At 43.1% G+C, this 18,805-nt stretch overlaps 1 protein-coding gene across 2 annotated transcripts in view; it reads left to right on the forward strand.

The window, feature by feature from the left end:
* The window catches only part of pde10a (phosphodiesterase 10A), a 102,699-nt gene that overhangs the window by 64,636 nt on the left and 19,258 nt on the right, over positions 1-18,805 (forward strand). For both annotated transcript variants that reach the window (XM_079513151.1, XM_079513152.1), the window contains 6 exons: positions 1-32; positions 4,960-5,018; positions 5,452-5,503; positions 10,413-10,555; positions 11,819-11,911; positions 15,321-15,507. The exon at positions 1-32 is cut by the window's left edge and continues 19 nt beyond it. In XM_079513151.1, coding sequence (XP_079369277.1) covers positions 1-32; positions 4,960-5,018; positions 5,452-5,503; positions 10,413-10,555; positions 11,819-11,911; positions 15,321-15,507 — 566 coding nt within the window. The remainder of the gene's footprint in view (positions 33-4,959; positions 5,019-5,451; positions 5,504-10,412; positions 10,556-11,818; positions 11,912-15,320; positions 15,508-18,805) is intronic.

Below are 18,805 nucleotides of genomic sequence, written 5' to 3' on the forward strand. Positions count from 1 at the left end.
CATGGGCATCAGTCACCCTTCATCAAGTACAGGTGAGTAGCCAGAGGTTGTTTTCCAAAAAACGGTGCTTCCAGGGGATCACGCAAAAGTAGTTAATAAACCATCACAATCATTTTAACCACTTTATCCATTTCTACATTTGCACTGCTATTTTTGCATTTGTTTTTCCACTAATCTTCTCTTCTGGGGTGTCCCTGGCGCAAAACCTTTTCAGATGGGGGTCCGCGGCCAACTGCATATAGGCCTACATTTGGTGGCCCTTGACAAGTTTTAGAACAACTGATCTGTGACACTTGGATGTGTCCAAGTCTCTGTGGATATTATGAATATTGAACCAATCCATTGGAACACATGTTCTTTTTTTATTCCCCCTTATCCTGAAAAAGTATGGCTTTCCACCCAACAACAGTGAGTAAACAATCAAACTGTGGATCATTGAAATAAATGTTAAAAAAAAGTTTGAGAACCACTAATCTAAAACAACCCCACAGAAATGGAAAGTGGATTTGGACCATGACGCAGGTCGTGGCAGATATAATTCAACCAGCGAGGGCGTCTTGTTCTTTTAGCCAGATCGAGGCCTAAGAAAGTACAGTTCTGTCCCACTTTATTATGCTCTTGAGTGACTCTGTTTATTCTGGTTACCGTATGTGTTCTGGTGTTTTGATGTGTGTGTGTGTGTGTGGGGGGGGGGGGGGGGGGGTGGGGGGGGGGGGGGGAGGAGGGATCCACTGTGTACAAGAAGTGGGTTGTCACTGTTGCCCCAGTGCAATCAACCTCGCCATAGATGGCTCCCTGGAGATGTCATTATGACGTAGTATGGCCGCTTAGCGCAGCACCTCAGAGCTAGCAGTGTCCCCGACGGCCACACCACAATGGGCCTCTCTATACCTCTGGTACAGTACCATGGCATTCAGTACTATGGGGCTAGACCGCCTTTAATGAAACCTAATGAGATTTAATGAAAATTTTGCTGGCACCGGGATGCATGTCTTCTACGCCAGACGCAAAACAACAACATACAAAATTATTTCAAATTACAGTCATTTCACAGTCACAAGACCCGCAACCACTAGGTTCTCAAGCTTTCTCATTTCAAGGACGTCCACTTTGAAGTGCCATGAGGCCAAGGAACCTCAATTTTTATCTTACCAATCTACGCTTAAAGGAGCATTCAGTGATTTGGGTGATTTTGAAAACCACCCAGTCCGCCCCGGTAACAAAATGTGCACATGCACGCTCTACAGTGGGGGGGAAGTGCAACAGGCCAACAGCATGTGCACCAAGGCCCGCCCCCACTCGATCATGATTGGAGGAAGGCCCCTCTCATCCTGATTGGATGAAGGCTTTGCCACCCGCCACCAAAACTGAAACTAGGGTTTTTTTGACCCCAGGGGCTCACTGGGGACAGGGAGGAACTCCTTATATGGTCAGCACACTCTATAGTAGGGAGGATTATCCAGAAAAAAAGAAAAAACAAGTGATATTTGAATTAAGTCAAATCACTGAATATACCTTTAAGCTTAAAAGGTGTTTATTTAATTCTGAGAGTTGCTGACATGTAAGGGTCCATTTTGGACCCCTGGCGGTCCCTGCACCTGACCTCGAGAAACATATAACCACTTAAGTCATACATTAGAAAATAGACGATCTACAAGCTCACAATGCGTCGCGACTTGTTGTGAGCTTGTATATTGTAGCCTCATATGTCTAAAACTGTTACTTTTCAGGATTCAAATTCAAAAACTGCGGAAGTTCAAAACGTGTTTCAAGCTTGTAGATCTGCTACTTTTGATGCTTTTATGTGACGCTGTAGTATGATCAAGTAGTGCATTAATTTACGTTAAGTTTAAAGGACCACTTCACCACTTTTCAACCTATCTTCATATACTAGTCCTCACTAATAATCATGATAAAATGGCTACCATTTTTTTCTACTCAGTCTGTGTCTCAAAGGAGGACTGTGGGCAGTTCAGAAACCCGTCCACCAGTGACATCATCGATGGGGAATCCAAGCTATTAGAAACTGCAGGCTTTCTAGTCCTGAAAAGTTGCAATGCAAAAATGTAAGCCATCGTTCACACGATAATAAAAATCTAAACATTTTTGTAAAAAGATATTGTTTAAAAAACATCTGCCTAACGATGATGTCACTGGTGGACGGGTTTCTGAACTGCCCACAGCCTTCCTATAAGACCCAGACTGAGTAGAAAAAAATGGTGCCATTGTATCATGATTATTAGTGAGGACCTATTATATGAAGATGGGTTGAAAAGTGGTGAAGTGGTCCTTTAAGTTAGATAGAACATGTACAGTAGATAAGAGGTTTCTGCCCGACAGCGACATTTTAGTTTCTGGTTCAAATTGTACCGTGTGTTGGTGCATTTATTTTTTCTTTATGTCCCCCCCAAACATAGGATGCAGTTTTATTTTATTTTTCATAGCGCCACACAATGTGTTGATCGGTGAGAAATAACACATTTTCTTGTGATTGACAATCTGTTATTTTCAGCCAGGCCAGCCAAGGACCAAAATGTATTTAAATGGCCGCGGAGCACGGACCCCAATCTGATATGATTTTGTTCCAGCGACCCCCATAAAAGAATCATTCCAAATTTTACAAAATATTGTCTTTTGTAAAATAGTAGATTGGCTATCTAGTACTGTGGTTAAAGTGGTAATCTGATATATTTCACTGAGGCTCCTGGAACGGAACCCCCTCAAGGACCCCTGGGGGTCTCCAGACCCGTTGCCTTAAGGAGTGTGTAAATCATCCATCCATGTAATACTAGAAGCATGTGGTGTATTTGTCTACTTCGTGGCTTCCCAAACTTTTTCAGCTCCAGACACAAAAGAGACATTTTGGGTCCCTAGGACCCAAAATGTATGTGAAAATGAATGACTTCATAGAAACATAGCCAATCTACAAGCTCACAACGCGATGTGTTTTCTGGTTTTGTTTTGAAAGATTCTGCAAATCTTTGAAAAGAAAATGTTTGTGAAAGAAATGTCTGATTAGATTAGATTGATTTAGATTTGTCTTTGTTGATTTCTGGGAAATGTTTGGAAAAATTACGGTGGGAAAACTGTACTCCGTCGTGAGCCATTGTAACGGGCCCGTGACCCAGAATGGCCTCTGTTTGAGAAGCAGTGGTCTCCGGGCTCGCGGGCCTCTGTTTGAGAAGCAGTGGTCTCTGGGCTCGTGGGCCTCTGTTTGAGAAGCAGTGGTCTCCGGGCTCGCGGGCCTCTGTTTGAGAAGCAGTGGTCTCCGGGCTCGCGGGCCTCTGTGTGAGAAGCAGTGGTCTCCCGGCCCACGGGCCTCTGTTTGAGAAGCAGTGGTCTCCGGGCTCGCGGGCCTCTGTTTGAGAAGCAGTGGTCTCCGGGCTCGCGGGCTTCTGTGTGAGAAGCAGTGGTCTCCGGGCTCGCGGGCCTCTGTGTGAGAAGCAGTGGTCTCCGGGCTCGCGGGCCTCTGTGTGAGAAGCAGTGGTCTCCGGGCTCGCGGGCCTCTGTTTGAGAAGCAGTGGTCTCCGGGCTCGCAGGCCTCTGTTTGAGAAGCAGTGGTCTCCGGGCTTGCGGGCCTCTGTTTGAGAAGCAGTGGCTCGCGGGCCTCTGTTTGAGAAGCAGTGGCTCGCGGGCCTCTGTTTGAGAAGCAGTGGCTCGCGGGCCTCTGTTTGAGAAGCAGTGGTCTCCGGGCCTCTGTTTGAGAAGCAGTGGTCTCCAGGCCCGCGGGCCTCTGTGTGAGAAGCAGTGGTCTCCGGGCCCGCGGGCCTCTGTGTGAGAAGCAGTGGTCTCCGGGCCCGCGGGCCTCTGTTTGAGAAGCAGTGGTCTCCGGGCTCACGGGCCTCTGTTTCCGAAGCAGTGGTCTCCGGGCTCGCGGGCCTCTGTGTGAGAAGCAGTGGTCTCCGGGCTCGCGGGCCTCTGTTTGAGAAGCAGTGGCTCGCGGGCCTCTGTTTGAGAAGCAGTGGTCTCCGGGCTCGCGGGCCTCTGTGTGAGAAGCAGTGGTCTCCGGGGCTCGCGGGGCCTCTGTGTGAGAAGCAGTGGCTCGCGGGCCTCTGTTTGAGAAGCAGTGGTCTCCGGGCTCGCGGGCCTCTGTGTGAGAAGCAGTGGTCTCCGGGGCTCGCGGGGCCTCTGTTTGAGAAGCAGTGGTCTCCGGGCTCGTGGGCCTCTGTTTGAGAAGCAGTGGTCTCCGGGCTCGCGGGGCGATCTGTGTGAGAAGCAGTGGTCTCCGGGCTCGCGGGCCTCTGTGTGAGAAGCAGTGGTCTCCGGGGCTCGCGGGGCCTCTGTTTGAGAAGCAGTGGTCTCCGGGCCTCGGCGGGCCTCTTTTTGAGAAGCAGTGGTCTCCGGGGCTCGCGGGCCTCTGTGTGAGAAGCAGTGGTCTCCGGGGCTCGCGGGCCTCTGTTTGAGAAGCAGTGGTCTCCGGGCCTCTGTTTGAGAAGCAGTGGTCTCCGGGCTCGCGGGGCCTCTGTTTGAGAAGCAGTGGTCTCCGGGCCTCTGTTTGAGAAGCAGTGGTCTCCGGGCTCGCGGGGCCTCTGTTTGAGAAGCAGTGGTCTCCGGGCCTCTGTTTGAGAAGCAGTGGTCTCCGGGGCTCGGCGGGCCTCTGTGTGAGAAGCAGTGGTCTCCGGGCCTCTGTTTGAGAAGCAGTGGTCTCCGGGGCTCGCGGGGCCTCTGTTTGAGAAGCAGTGGGTCTCCGGGCCTCTGTTTGAGAAGCAGTGGGTCTCCGGGCCTCTGTTTGAGAAGCAGTGGGTCTCCGGGCCTCTGTTTGAGAAGCAGTGGTCTCCGGGCCTCTGTGTGAGAAGCAGTGGTCTCCGGTGGCCTCTGTGTGAGAAGCAGTGGTCTCCGGGCTCGCGGGCCTCTGTTTGAGAAGCAGTGGTCTCCGGGCTCGCGGGCCTCTGTTTGAGAAGCGGTGGTCTCCGGTAATGCCATTAAGTGTCATGACCTATACTTGTGTGTGTGTTCTAGGTATGCAGGGGCCTCGCCAAACAGACTGAGCTCAATGACTTCCTACTAGATGTGTCAAAGTAAGGACAAATAATGTTATTATCCTGATTTAAAGGATTAATTTAGGAACTAATTTAAGGCCGGCTGCACTGCCTTTTCTATTATGCGAGGCCGGTCGTAAAACTGTAGTCACAGCAGAGTCTGCGGCTTCTTTTTTTTTGTCTTCATTCCAGTTAACTTTTTTTTTTTTTAACCCATTTTGAGCGGAAACCCTTTTGGTGGTTACATACATTATGTTATAATTTAGCTATTGAAAAATAGCAGATCTACAAGCTCATAGCGCGCCACCGAGTGGCGCGCTATGAACTTGTAGGTCTGCTATTTTTGAAAAATCGTTAAAATGTGCCTCAAATCTTTCAGAAAATTGTCATGATTTAGAAAACTTTTTTTTTAATTTCGATGTCAGGCCTGAATGGGTTAATCTCAAAACGTCATCTCTTCTTCTCTCCACAGAACTTACTTTGACAACATTGTGGCAATAGATTCTCTACTTGAACATATTATGGTGAGTGTGGTTACAGCACTTCTGTGGTCCATCGTATCATCTATAACAGTAGTTCTCAAATTCTTTCTTGTCAAGGACGCCCAAATTTATATGTGGCTTCTGGACTCCCATCTGATTTGTTTTGTGTGCCACGGACCCACAGAAGAGGAGATTCGTGTTTAAACACATTTAAAGCCAGGCGTTTCTACGGGCACCCGTTTACCTGCGCCAGGCAAAAACTACAAATCGCGGGTCCTGTGACGTGGCATCTTGAACCGGAAGTATTTGCCGCATATTGTCCGTCGCTCAATCCGGCCCTAAACTAGCATGCAACACGAGTTTTTATTGACATCCTAAGATCATACTTTATCTCATATCTCGTCATCTGAGCTCCAATTCCGAGATAAACTCTGCTAAAGTGGCCATTATAGGACTCTATGGAGCGTGGATGATCGTTTTTTCAACTTTCCCCCCCCCCGGGCGTTCCAAGATGGATGCCGGTTTTGAGTCGTCGGGGCCCTATCCAAGAGGCGTACAGTACAGTATGACTGTTAAACGGCCAAACGCGGGATTGAATGAGGGGTTTTCTTAAGCGTTTTTAGACGTGTATGGCTCCAAATGTGTTACAAAAATTCCAAATCTGAAGGTTTTTGTCCCAAAGAAATAGCAGATGTACAAGCACACAGCGTGGCTACTTTTGAAAGCCGATGTATAAAATATAGATAAAGGGGTTAAAACTATTGTGTTGCTGCAACACATTTTGCTGGGGACTTCCTTTGAGAACCACTGTTCTAGACGATATGCTTCGCGTTGCAAGCCTGTAGATGTTTGTGGTGCGACCCTGGAATGCAGCTAAGGCTGTTACGGTCCGAATCAGAATCAACTTTATTGTCACATCAGTTTCACAAGTAAGAAAGTGGGTGATTTTTGGAGGTTCGTTGGGTCTCTCTTATCTTATTTACAATACAGAATATCAAGGCAGCACTGTGTATGCCTTGATCCCGCCTCTAGCTGCCGCTGATTGGCCAGGCCGTTTGGTGGCCGGAGCATCGAGTCTGCCTGAGAGTTCCCAGATGGGAGCAGGAGGGGGGGGAACCCAGTGTACTCTCTGCTGCCCCATCTGGCGGAGTCAGGTTAACCTGGAACCTCCTCAAGGACCAAATGGTGGTCTCCGGCCCACAGGTTGAGAATCCCTGAAATAATACAAAAAAATGTTAGAATAATATGGAGGGCCTGGGCCGTGGCTCAGCGGTCCAGGCACCGTGGCTGGCAATCCAGTCTGGCAGTGTGCCGCAGGTTCGACTCTCGATCCCGACGGCCTTTACTGCATGTCACTCCCCCATCTCTCTCCCCATTTCCTGTCAGCCTACTGTCTGTCCCTCTATAAAAAATATAAAATAAAGGCGGAAGCCGAAAAAAAAAAAAAGAATAATATGGAGATAAGACGTTTCTGCCCGACAGCGACGATATCAACGTATTGACATGAAAGGTTTTAAGAACGACCGGCTTAGGGTATTATTATGTTACAGTATACTGTATAAATCAGGCTTAATGCTGCTGCGTTGTGGGAGTATGCGTGCGTTGTGGGAGTATATGCATTGGGACATAATTTATGTTCCAGCAGCTCAGCGCGCTGCAGAGTAGATAAATACAGGGCCAGGTGGTTCTCTTCTCGGGGTAACATAACTGTGTGTGACACTGCAGTCTTCTCTGCGGCAAGCTAGAACAGCTAGTTACTCTGTTGCTGTCGGGCAGAAACCCCTTACTGTAGCTCCATATTTTAACCCATTTTGGTGTTAGCATTATGTTATGCTTTAGCTATTTTTGAAAAATCGAAGAACGACTGACGTAGAAACATAGCTTTTTCAGAAAACTGTCAGGATGTAGAAGACATTTTTAGAATCTGATCTCAGGTCAAAATGGGTTAACTTGTTGGGTTTTTGTTTTTCCTTTCGGAAATCAATGCCCTACTTGATTATATTGCAGCGTCACGCGAAAGTATCAAATGTACCAGATCTGTAAGCTCCGCAGCACGCTTTGAGCTCGTTGATCTGCTGCTTTTGCTATTTTGGGATTTGAATTCTGGAAAAGGTTTCCACCCGACAGAGACGATTTGTTATTTGTACCAGGTTTACACCCAAAACCGTTACTTTTCAGGAAATGGAGGGGAAAAAAAGAACCTGTGATTCTGAATTTAGTTATGATTATTCACAAGCTCTAAATTAACATTTTTGGTTCAATCTTTCTAAATTAAAACGAGCATGAACATTAAACCGCTTTCAAAATGTTTCTAAGATAGTGAATATAGACAGTCCACCAAGCACAGAGCTTATAGATCTGCTATTTTCCACAGTCTTGTAGTATAGGAAATAACTTTGAGAGAGAAAAAAAAACAAGAAATATAGAGAGAGAAACAAGGTTTTCTAACGAAATAAAATGATCAACAAGGTGAACTAAATCAATAACAAGGATGCATAACTAGCATTTCAATATGGGAATCTGGTTCCTCCCCTTTCTTAAGTTCAAACCACACCAATGATTCGAGACGCAACAAAACAGCGGTCTGACATGCATGTCATTTCATTGCGTCGCAAGTGATTCAATTCAAAGGAGCTTTAATGGCATGAGAAAACACTAGTTTCCGTCCGTGAGTGTGTGTGTGTGTGTGTGGGTGCGTGTGCGTGTGCGCGTGCGTGTGCTTTACGCCAAGTTGCAAAAACACTTGCTGCCGCGGAAACCCAGCGGTTTACGCTACGCCGCAAAAATCATTGCTGTGGAAACGGATATGTGGGCAGTGTGGTGCTGACGCTTCCCCGTTTTTCCTACCCGATGTCGCACCAGTGAGGGGAGGGAGGGGCTAGCCCACACCATGCCCGCCACAGTCAGCACACACAGAAGTCAAGGCAGACGGCTGTGGAGCGTGAAGCACAACGGACCTGCGCTTATGACTGAAACACAAATAAAAACTTTCGGCAAAAACAGAAGCCAAATGTCCAGTTGCTAAATCACAACTACTACTACTACTTTGGTGTTGAAACTTTGAATTTCTCTAACTATTATAAACTTTCACGACAAATACAATTTATGAAACGGCTATACTAAATTATACTAAATTGGTCAATACAAGTAAAATAATATATCCTTTCCATAGGAGTATCTTTTTATATTTTTTCAGATAAAATTATAAAATGGTCTAATCTAATGGAATAAATGGATGATCAAATGCAGGAGTTTTGACGATTCAACTAACCGTAACTAGGGCCGTCGCCTTGCCCCCCCGCCCCTCCCTCCTCTCACTGGTGCGAAATCAGGTAGGAAAAAACGGGGAAGCGAGTGCTGACACATATTGCTGTTAACAGAATCTGTGAGAGAGATTACTACCGTTATAGCAACAATGCAGCCTTGTAAAGCCAGGCGAATCTCACAAGTTGCTCATTTGGCGCTGTTGCCTCTGGCTCACAAGACTCCTATAAACAGATGGGAATCAACATGTGCAGGTCTCCCCCCCCCCCCTACCCGTCCCCCTTCATCGAGCTGCGGAGCCTTTGAAGTCTTAGTATATATCATATATCATATCGTTGCTGTCGTGCAGAAACCTCTTATCTCCGTAACTCTAACTTTTTGTGTTTCTTTTCCCCGTAAATGAACGGCCTACGCGATCATACTACAGCATCACACAGAAGCATCATAAGTAGCAGCTCTGCAAGCTCGACCCAAACGTCAAGCTGGTGGATCTGCTACTTTTGATGCTTTTGAATTTGAATCCCCAAAAGTAACACCATGACATGAGGTTTCCACGAATACGAGACTGCTCGCCCCTTTACCAACTTGCCCCGGGCGTACAGCCGGCGGAACAGCGCAGGCCTGGTATTCCTAAAGTAATCTAAGTAAATTATGCTTAAACGGTTAAACCTAACCTTATTCCTAACCTCAACCTCAGTAAAACAATGCCTAAACCTAACCCTATTCCTAAACTTAACCCCAGTAAAACTATGCCTAACCCAAAACTTATTTCTAACCTTATTCTCAGTAAAACAAAATAAAGAATACAAGAACCGCCGCACCGAGCTGTCGGTGTGAGGTCGGCGGAAAAAAGCTGGGGCGAGATGGAATTGGGGCGACCTGACCTGTTACCGTTTCCACCCGAGAGAGACGATTAGATATATCACTGTCGGATGGAAATATTTTATGTCCAAAACTGTTATTCAGGAGAAAAGAATCTGTGTTCCATTGAATCCAATAGTAGTTTTTATTTAGTGACAAGCTCTTAATACTTTTTATAGGTTAAATACTGTACTTATTATAATTGTAATTTATTTGACATTTTCAACCTGGTGTTCATAGTACAATAGCGTCATAATGGTCTCTGTCGGATGGAAACCTCATACAGGGATATCCAAAACTGTGACTTTCATTTTCAGGATTCAAATTCAAAAAAGTGCAAGATCAAAATGAGTCGCTTCGAAACCTGCCCCATTGAAGTGCCAATGGGCAGGCTCTCTGAAACGTTGGAATGTCACATCTGTATGCATATATATATCCCTGGTTTTTTCCAATGTATTTTTATTGAGGCTCTGAAATTTCACAACCGTTCAATCACAATTCAATGTATATAGAACCACACATTTTTCTTTTTTCAACATAACATAGGAAAACAACAAGTACCACAATACGGACATTACAATGCACACAGACAAAAAACAAACAAACACAAAACAAATAAAAATAAGACAAAACGAGTACACCACAGTCTTGTACATTACAGGTCACCAGAGTCTTTGTTATTCACTACCGTTCAATAAGGTACATTGAAGCGCAGTCTAGAAGGGTCCACTGTATCTAAGACTGGTTCCCATGCCTTCGTGAAGCCTTCCATGTTATCACGGAGGAGATAAGTCAGTTTCTATATCCCTGGTTTTGTGTGTTACAGATATATGCAAAAAACCTGGTGAACGCAGACAGATGTGCACTCTTCCAGGTCGATCACAACAACCAGGAACTCTACTCTGACCTGTTTGACATCGGGGAGGAACACGAGGGCAAGCCTGTCTTTAGGAAAACCAAAGAAATTAGGTGCGTGGTGCGTTTCCTCCTGTTGTCTGCTGTGGTGATGCGGTGGCGCAAATTTCATTTAGGGCTGTGACTGTTTTGATTATTTAAGTACTTAACCCATTTAGGCCTGAAAAAACGCTCGCTCTGAAAGAATATATATTCAAAGATTTGTGCCGCATTTTTACGATTTTTCAAAAATAGCAGACCTACAAGCTCGTAAGCGCGCCACTCGGTGGCGCGCTATGAGCTTGTAGATCTGCTATTTTTCAATAGCTAAATTATAACATAATGTTTAAAACACCAAAAGGGGTTCCCGCCCAAAATGGGTTAAATCTTTACCATTGAGCTAATAGAGCCTGCCTGCTTCCTCCGGGGATAAATTGAATCTTCTTGACCATCAAGTCAAATATTTTATCAGATCCATGTGTCTTGGTGTGAGATCTAAATGTCTCAATAGATGAGCAGGGAGACGAAATACAACCACCCCAGTTGTAACATACTTTACCATACAGATTGGACACAATTGCATTTATTAAAAAATGTTACATGGTGCCACTTTAATTGAATAGTCGAGGTGTTTGTCTTTTGTGTGATCTTTTCTTTTTTTAAATGTGTCAATGAACCAACGCAAAAAGAATCAGATTTTCTATGATCGACTAAATTGATTAGCATTATTAACTAGTGATGCACCGAATATTCGTCCACAGAAAATATTCGGCAGAAAATGGCTAAAAATGCATTCGATTTCGGCCCGAATAGGCAGAAAATATATCACCGAATAGTGTATGCAATTAATGCATTCAAAAGAGCTGAATTAATGTTTTATGGACCCATAATAGTGATTATTATTAAGTTAAGTTTTGCCATAACCATTTATTTTGCCATAAATCAGGTAGCTTTAAGGTACGGCCATGCATGACAGCAATGGTAGGAAAAAAAGATATATAATATTAATCATATTCGGGTATTCGGTTTTCGACCAACTGTTTCCTATATTCGGTATTCGGTTTCGGCCAAGAATTTCCCTTTCGGTGCATCCCTATTATTAACCATTTAAGCCTCATTTTATGCTTTGAAGTGCAAAGCATAAAATGAGGATCTACAAGTTCACAATGAGTCATCATGATACGATGCCTTGTGAGCTGTTATGTTTTTCTTTATTTTTGTCTAAAAAGCAAACATTTCTCCCCAAAATAAATTATTATCGATTTGATTTATTTTAAGCGATGAACTATTGCAGTCCTAGACTGTGTGAGAACTGATTATAAGCCTCTCCTCCCATAGGTTTTCTATAGACAAGGGAATAGCTGGACAGGTGGCCAGGACAGGGGAAGTCCTAAATATCCCAGATGCCTATGCAGATCCTCGGTTCAACCGGTAAACATCACACACACAATCACACGACTACAGGTGTAAGGCCTCACTCAGACCTTTACTGCATTGCTGTATGCTTGTTGGATGAATGTTGTGTAGTGTCATGGCCGCCCCAATGCATTTCCAATGGAAGTCACATGTTTTGTAGTCCACATTTTGGACTACAAGCTGTTGTATGGCTTTCGGCTGTGTTTCGACTGCGCCCCTCCCCCTCATACAACACAAATGTTGTGTCAAACCATGTGACTCCCATTGGAAATGCATTGGGGCGGCCATGACACTACACAACATTCATCCAAAAAGCATACAGCAATGCAGTAAAGGTCTGAGTGAGGCCTAAGAGTGGCTGACATTCAAGCTCTAAACATTTCAAAAAAATTCAAATCTTTCCAAAAACAACTATTTTTGGAAAATATTCAAAAATAGCAGATGTACGGGCTTGCAGCTAGTAGATCTGCTATTTTTGAATAGCCAAAAGCCAAAATTAAATGGATGAAGTGGTTTGAATGATCGTGATGCTATGAATATACTAAACTATATACTTAGCCTTGAAGAAACTGTCGGATGTAAGATGCATGACGCCATGATTTACAAAATGTGGTATTGTTCAAATGGGGGTGGGGGGGCTAAGATGAAATAGAATGTCAGGTGAAATCAGCTTTTTTTTCATTAGTTATGCATTGTTCATTGTAGTGTTTACAGTGTTTTTAACTTTAGTTAATTAAACAAAAAAAAATCAATTTACAATTATTGTAGTTTTTGTCTTGAGTTCTGGTTAACTATATATAACCCTGGTCTGGACAAATCTGTTCAGCTCGCTTTTTTTCTATTTCACGACTGTCTTTAGGATGTTATTGTTACCTTTGTAGCCAAGCAAGCCATTCATTAGGCAATTGGTTTTCAACCTATCACGGCCCAATTATTTATTCTGCAATTGAGCCATTGACAGATAGATAGATACTTTATTTGTCCTTTCGGAAATTTGTTTTGTGCACAGCAGTCATCAGGATACAGAATTAACATATACAAACAAACAGATCACACAGTACATTGACAATAAAGAAACAATGCCAACAGAAGGCCACCAGTCATAGTTCATCACATCACACTTTATGCACGGAACTGAGATGGGGCCTGCTTGTTCATAAGTCCTCTACTTATAGGACTGACCACCGTGTAGTACCATAGGAGAGATAAGGCAGACGTTGATCAAAATTAGAATTATTTTACATTCTCTAATTGTGTAGAGTTCTTGTAAATTAAGTGGCCTGCTAATGCAGATGTTTAACACAAATGTAATCAAATGGACCCTGATGGGTCCATTTGGTTTCATTTTACGCTGTCAAGAGTTCAAGATATAAGGCCCCATTTACACTGGCAGACAAATCTAGCCTGAATCAAATCTGTGCCACATCAAGATTGAAATCCGATTGGTTTAAATGAGTCTAACAGGTCACATGACTAATTTGAACAAATCAGATTCCAATCTGGATGTGGCTCAGATCTGATTCAGGCTGGATTTGTCTGCCAGTGTAAATGGGGCCTAATAAGGGCCCATTTGGTTAGGTTAGGTTATTTAGCTGGGGACCACCTGGAACCCTGGCCCTCATGGACCACTGGTTGAAAACCACTGCATTAGGCACATGTCTAGAACAATTTGACTCCAATCCGAGTCAGTCATTCATTTAGATGACTATCCAAAGCCCTGAATGAGTAAAACCAGCTGCACCAGCGCTCTGGGATTAGCCAGTGGTGGAAAAAGTACTCAAATGTTTTACTTAAGTAAAAGTATCATTATCATCGTTAGTCATGCAAATAAAGTAAAAGAAAAAGTGAACTTGGCATTAAAGACTGCAAATAATAATAATAAACAACATCAGCAGCAACTACTATGTCTGCTTGTCAAGCCACCATATCACCATGTCCATTATCTGGCTTGGTTCTGGCTGTTTTGTTGTTAAAGTCAACAAGGGTGCAAAACCTCATTCCATAAACAAGATAGTGATAAATTGCTCGATCCATCTTCTGTCATTAACAATGAGTATTAATCTGTTGTGTCGTGAGTCTAGCTGTCAATGGTGTCACTGGTCGCTAGCTGTACTAAACACTGTAGCCTCAGAGCAAGCCAACAAACAACATGGCGCCCAGAACGAGTCCTTCTAAGGCAGGCTCTGCCAAAACTCCGCCCATTTCTCTTTCCCTATACTGCAATGTAGAAATACTCAGTCTGTTAACAAGTAAAATGTACTTGAGTAAAAGTACAAAAGTATTGGCATCAAAATGTACTTAAAGTACCAAAATTAAAAGTACTCATTATACAGAATGTTCCATTTAAAGCCTTCAAATGTATAAAAGAAATCTTTCGAAAATAACAGATCTACCAGCTCACAATGCGTCACATCGCGACGCATTGTGAGCTTGTAGATCGGCTATTTTCAAATGGCCAAAATGTATACTGTGGGGCTGAAGTGGTTCCTGTATGTTTTGTAATAATAATCAAAGCCTACAAAGTAACTAGTAACTAAAGTACAATATTTGGATCCGAGATGTAGTGTTGGAATTACTCAAAACCCAGATGACCTCACTGAGGATTCGTCGTCCCAGGTGCATCCATGCGATGTGTTTTCGTTCAAATACCTCAAAGTTGTTCAGTATTTTATTTAAGTATGTATTTGGTTACTTACATCACTGGCATTAGCTGTAGCAGCCTGAATGGTTACCAAGCTATTGAATAAATCCTCTCTGTCGGTTGCAAACCTCATATGTCCAAAAACTGCTAACTTTTCACGCTTCAAATGAGCAGATCTAAAAGCTCAAAGCGCCTGCGTTTCGAGCTTGCGGATCTGCTGTTGTTTTTGCGTGACGCTGTAAAAATCCGTTCCGCGAACTACGTCACAAAGGGTGATCGGGCCTTCGCCATCCGAGCACCAAAGCTCTGGAATGAGCTTCCAGAACTAATTCGCCTCACTGACTCCCTCACACGTTTTAAATCCCTATTAAAAACCCATTTATTTCAAAAAGCATTCCTATAAATAACTTTTTGTTTTTCCTTGCCTTTTACTGATCTTGTGTTATCTTGATTTGTTTAATGTTTGGGTATTTCTTGTTTATTGCGTTCATTATGTTAGATCATCTCACTTATTTGTTTTTCTATTTTTCTATTGTGAATTTTCTTGTTATTCCTGTGCAGCACTTTGTGGCTCATGCCTAGAAAGGTGCTATATAAATAAAGTTATTATTATTATTATTATTATTATTAGTATGATGAAGTAGGGCGTTCATTTACGAACAAAACACACAAAGTTTAAATATGGATATAAGATAATCTGCCCCGACGACAGTGACGAAATGTTGTGTTGTGTCTATTTTCCTACGCCCCCCCCCCCCCCCCCCCCCCCCCACCCCTGAGCAGAGAGGTGGACCTCAAAACCGGCTACACCACGCGGAACATCCTGTGCATGCCCATCGTGAGCAGAGGGACCGTCATCGGTGTGGTACAGATGGTGAACAAGCTGAGCGGCAGTGCCTTCACTAACACGGACGAGAACAACTTCAAGATGTTTGCCGTCTTTTGTGCCCTGGCCTTACACTGTGCAAATGTGAGTCACCCTTTGGTTATATCCATGCCTTCATGCATATACAATCACTTCTTCATTTAAGTTTAGCATTAAAGGACCACTTCACCACTTTTCAACTTCTCTTCCTATAATTGGTCCTAACTAATGTTCATGATAAAATACCACAATTTTTTCCTACTCAGTCTGTATCTCATAGGAAGGCTGTGGGCAGTTCAGAAACCCGTCCACCAGTGACATCATCGATGGTGAATCCAAGCTAATAGAAACGGCAGGCTTTCTTTTCCTGAAAAGTTGCAATGCAAAAGTTGAAGCCATCGTTCTCACGATAATACAAATCTAAATATATTTTAAAAAAATCTGCCTAATGATGATGTTACTGGTGGACGGGTGTCCGAACTGCCCAAAGCCCTCCTATGAGACACAGACTGAGTAGGAAAAAATTGTGGTGTTTTATCATGAACATTAGTGAGGACCAATTATATGAAGAGATGTTGAAAAGTGGGGAAGTGGTCCTTTAATATTCTGACAACACGAATGATGCTGCATCTATATATCCTTGCTGTCGGCGGAAATGTTATTTCCATTTTTGAACGTTTTGTGATCATACTACAGTGTCACACAAACGCATCAAAAGTAGCAGATCTACAGGCTCGAAATGTGGCACAAAGCGACGCTTTGTCTTGATGTGTGAAGCACATTAAATTGCCTTGCTGTTGAAATGTGCTATACAAATAAGATTGCCTTGCCTTGCCTTGTCGATCTGCTACTTTTGAATTTGAATCCTGTAAAGTAACAGTTTTGGAAACTTTGACAGAAAAAGACTCGCTCACTGTATAGAAAATAGAAGTAAAACTCCTTAAACTGAGACTTAAGAAAATATATTTTCTTTATTTTATCATGCTCATTGTGCTCTGTGCTCAAAGTGCAATTAAAAAGCAAACGTTTCGGTCCTAGGACCTTCGTCAGTGCTATATACATATACATGCTACATATAGCACTGACGAAGGTCCTAGGACCGAAACGTTTGCTTTTTAATTGCACTTTGAGCACAGAGCACTTTATGAGCATGATAAAATAAAGAAAAAATATTTTCTTAAGTCTCAGTTTAAGGAGTTTTTACTTCTATTTTCTATATGGTGAGCGAGTCTTTTTTTGTCAAAGTTTCCCTTATGTTTTTGAGACCACTACCGCTACCGTAGTCAAGTCTGGAAAGAAAAAAAGGACGAAGAAAGGCGCAACAGTTTTCTCAGTGCTTCAAGTAACAGTTTTGGACATATGTGACCAGATTTGACTGAGAGACTGCCATCACGCAAATTACAGCTTTTCACCAGAGGATTATTATTATTTTTTTCCCCAAAATGAGTTAATAGCACAGGCAGACTCTTCACATACTAGAGCATGTCTGAAATAAGTGTCAGAGCTGAAATCGTAAATATGAAATAAATGCTTAAACATGTAGCTAGGTGTAATGTTAGAGTCCACAGAAGTGAACCTTTCAAGCCTGTTTTCTCAACTCGCTGTTTTCTGCAAGACATTACTCTATAAGCCATATCTCCAAAACTGGCGGGTCAAACTGAACAACCAATATGTCAATTTGAAGCTATGATTCCCTGCTTTCATATGACATGAAAAAACGAAAATTCAAAAAAAATCAATGGCAGTCCCTCAGTCAAATTTAGTCACATATGAGGTTTCCACCCTACAGAGACGATATAAATAATGTTAAATTCCTCTTCCGTTTCCAACAAGCCTGTTCATTCGATTCTGTGTGCAAAAGGTTACGTAACGTACTGAACATGAATCATGCTCAAACAGACAGACAGACCTGGGTCTGGCTGTCAGAGTCCCCGTCATGCGGTCCTATAACTCGCTGCCTTGTGTGACAACCGTTACGCAGGCAAGAGCGTCACAAAGTTAGTTCTACGATGAATGAGGTGCGTTCACACTTTAAGACCCACAAAGCCCTCGTTATCTTGTCTTTCCCATTTGCCTCGTGTCTCCGCCGCAATTCAATCTCAACTAATTGACTGTATTTATTATGATGATGAAAGGCGTGAGAGGTTTGGCCTCTCACATCCCTTGATGTTTACGAAGGGACAAGGAGACGTGTGGCTAAAATGTCATCTCTGTCGTGTGGAAACCTCATCATACGTCCAAAAGTGTTCATTTTCAGGATACAAAAATAATAATAATACGTTGCAGATCCACAAGCTCAAAATGCTTCGTGCTGTGTTTCGAGCTTGTAGATCTGCTACTTTTGATGCTTTTGTGTGACACTGTAGGACTGTATGATCAAGTAGGGCATTCATTTACGGGGAAAAAAATGCAAAAAACACAAAAAGTTACAATATAAGAGGTTTCTGCCCGACTACAACTGATATGTTGTGATTACAGAGTATGTTTATCAGCTATGCAGGAGCCCTCTCAATGTTATGGTCTGTCTTGGGAGAAAAATGGTGTGCTGCACTGATGTTTTTTCAAATCAACTAAGACCAGAGAGTAGTTTTTAAGACTATATGCTTGTGGTGGGACAAAAAGGTGGAGGTTCTCAAAGTGGGGTATTTGGGGACCCCCAGGGGTCTTGAGGTGTTCCAGCTAAATTATTGAAACCATTGGACCTTTTTACAGATCTGTAAGTGTACAAATGAACATTGTACATTTTGTAGACTCTAGTCTGTGGCCTAGTGTTCTCAAAGTGTGGTCCTTGGGGGCTACCAGAGGTTAGGCTACCAGGGGGTCCCCAGCAAAACTTGTAAATATAGCGTCATAATGATTTTAACCACTTTAACCTTATTTTATACTTAGGCAATTTAAAATTATCAGATATACAAGCGTGTCACATTGTGCCGCCTACTGATGAACCCATGGCCTGTCCTCCAGGCTGGGCTAGTGGATCTCAAACTTTTTGTATTTGGTCGCAGAAAATAGTTTGTGCCAGGGACCCCCAGAAGAGAAGATTTGTGTAAAAAATATTAATAATGGAAGAAAAAAAAAAAGAGCTGATATCTGCTATTTTTGAATAGCCAAAGCATAAAATATGGATCAAGATGTTAAAATATGAACAACTTCAGCTGGGGACCCCCTAGTACATGGCAAAGAAGCAGATCTGTAACGACTTTGCAGTCTAATCGATGCAAAGCTAAAACACCTTATTGATTGTACCGAACAAATGTGTGATATTAGCAAATATCCAATCATTGGCTGAAGAATCAATATGATGTCTTATCATGATGAGACTGGTGATTTACACCTGTAATAACTACTATAAGCCACAAACTATGTTCATTGATTGATTGATTGATTGATTGATTGATTGATT

Source organism: Electrona antarctica (genome assembly GCF_951216825.1).
Source record: "Electrona antarctica genome assembly, chromosome: 10".
In the NCBI taxonomy this organism is placed as follows: Eukaryota; Metazoa; Chordata; class Actinopteri; order Myctophiformes; family Myctophidae; genus Electrona; species Electrona antarctica.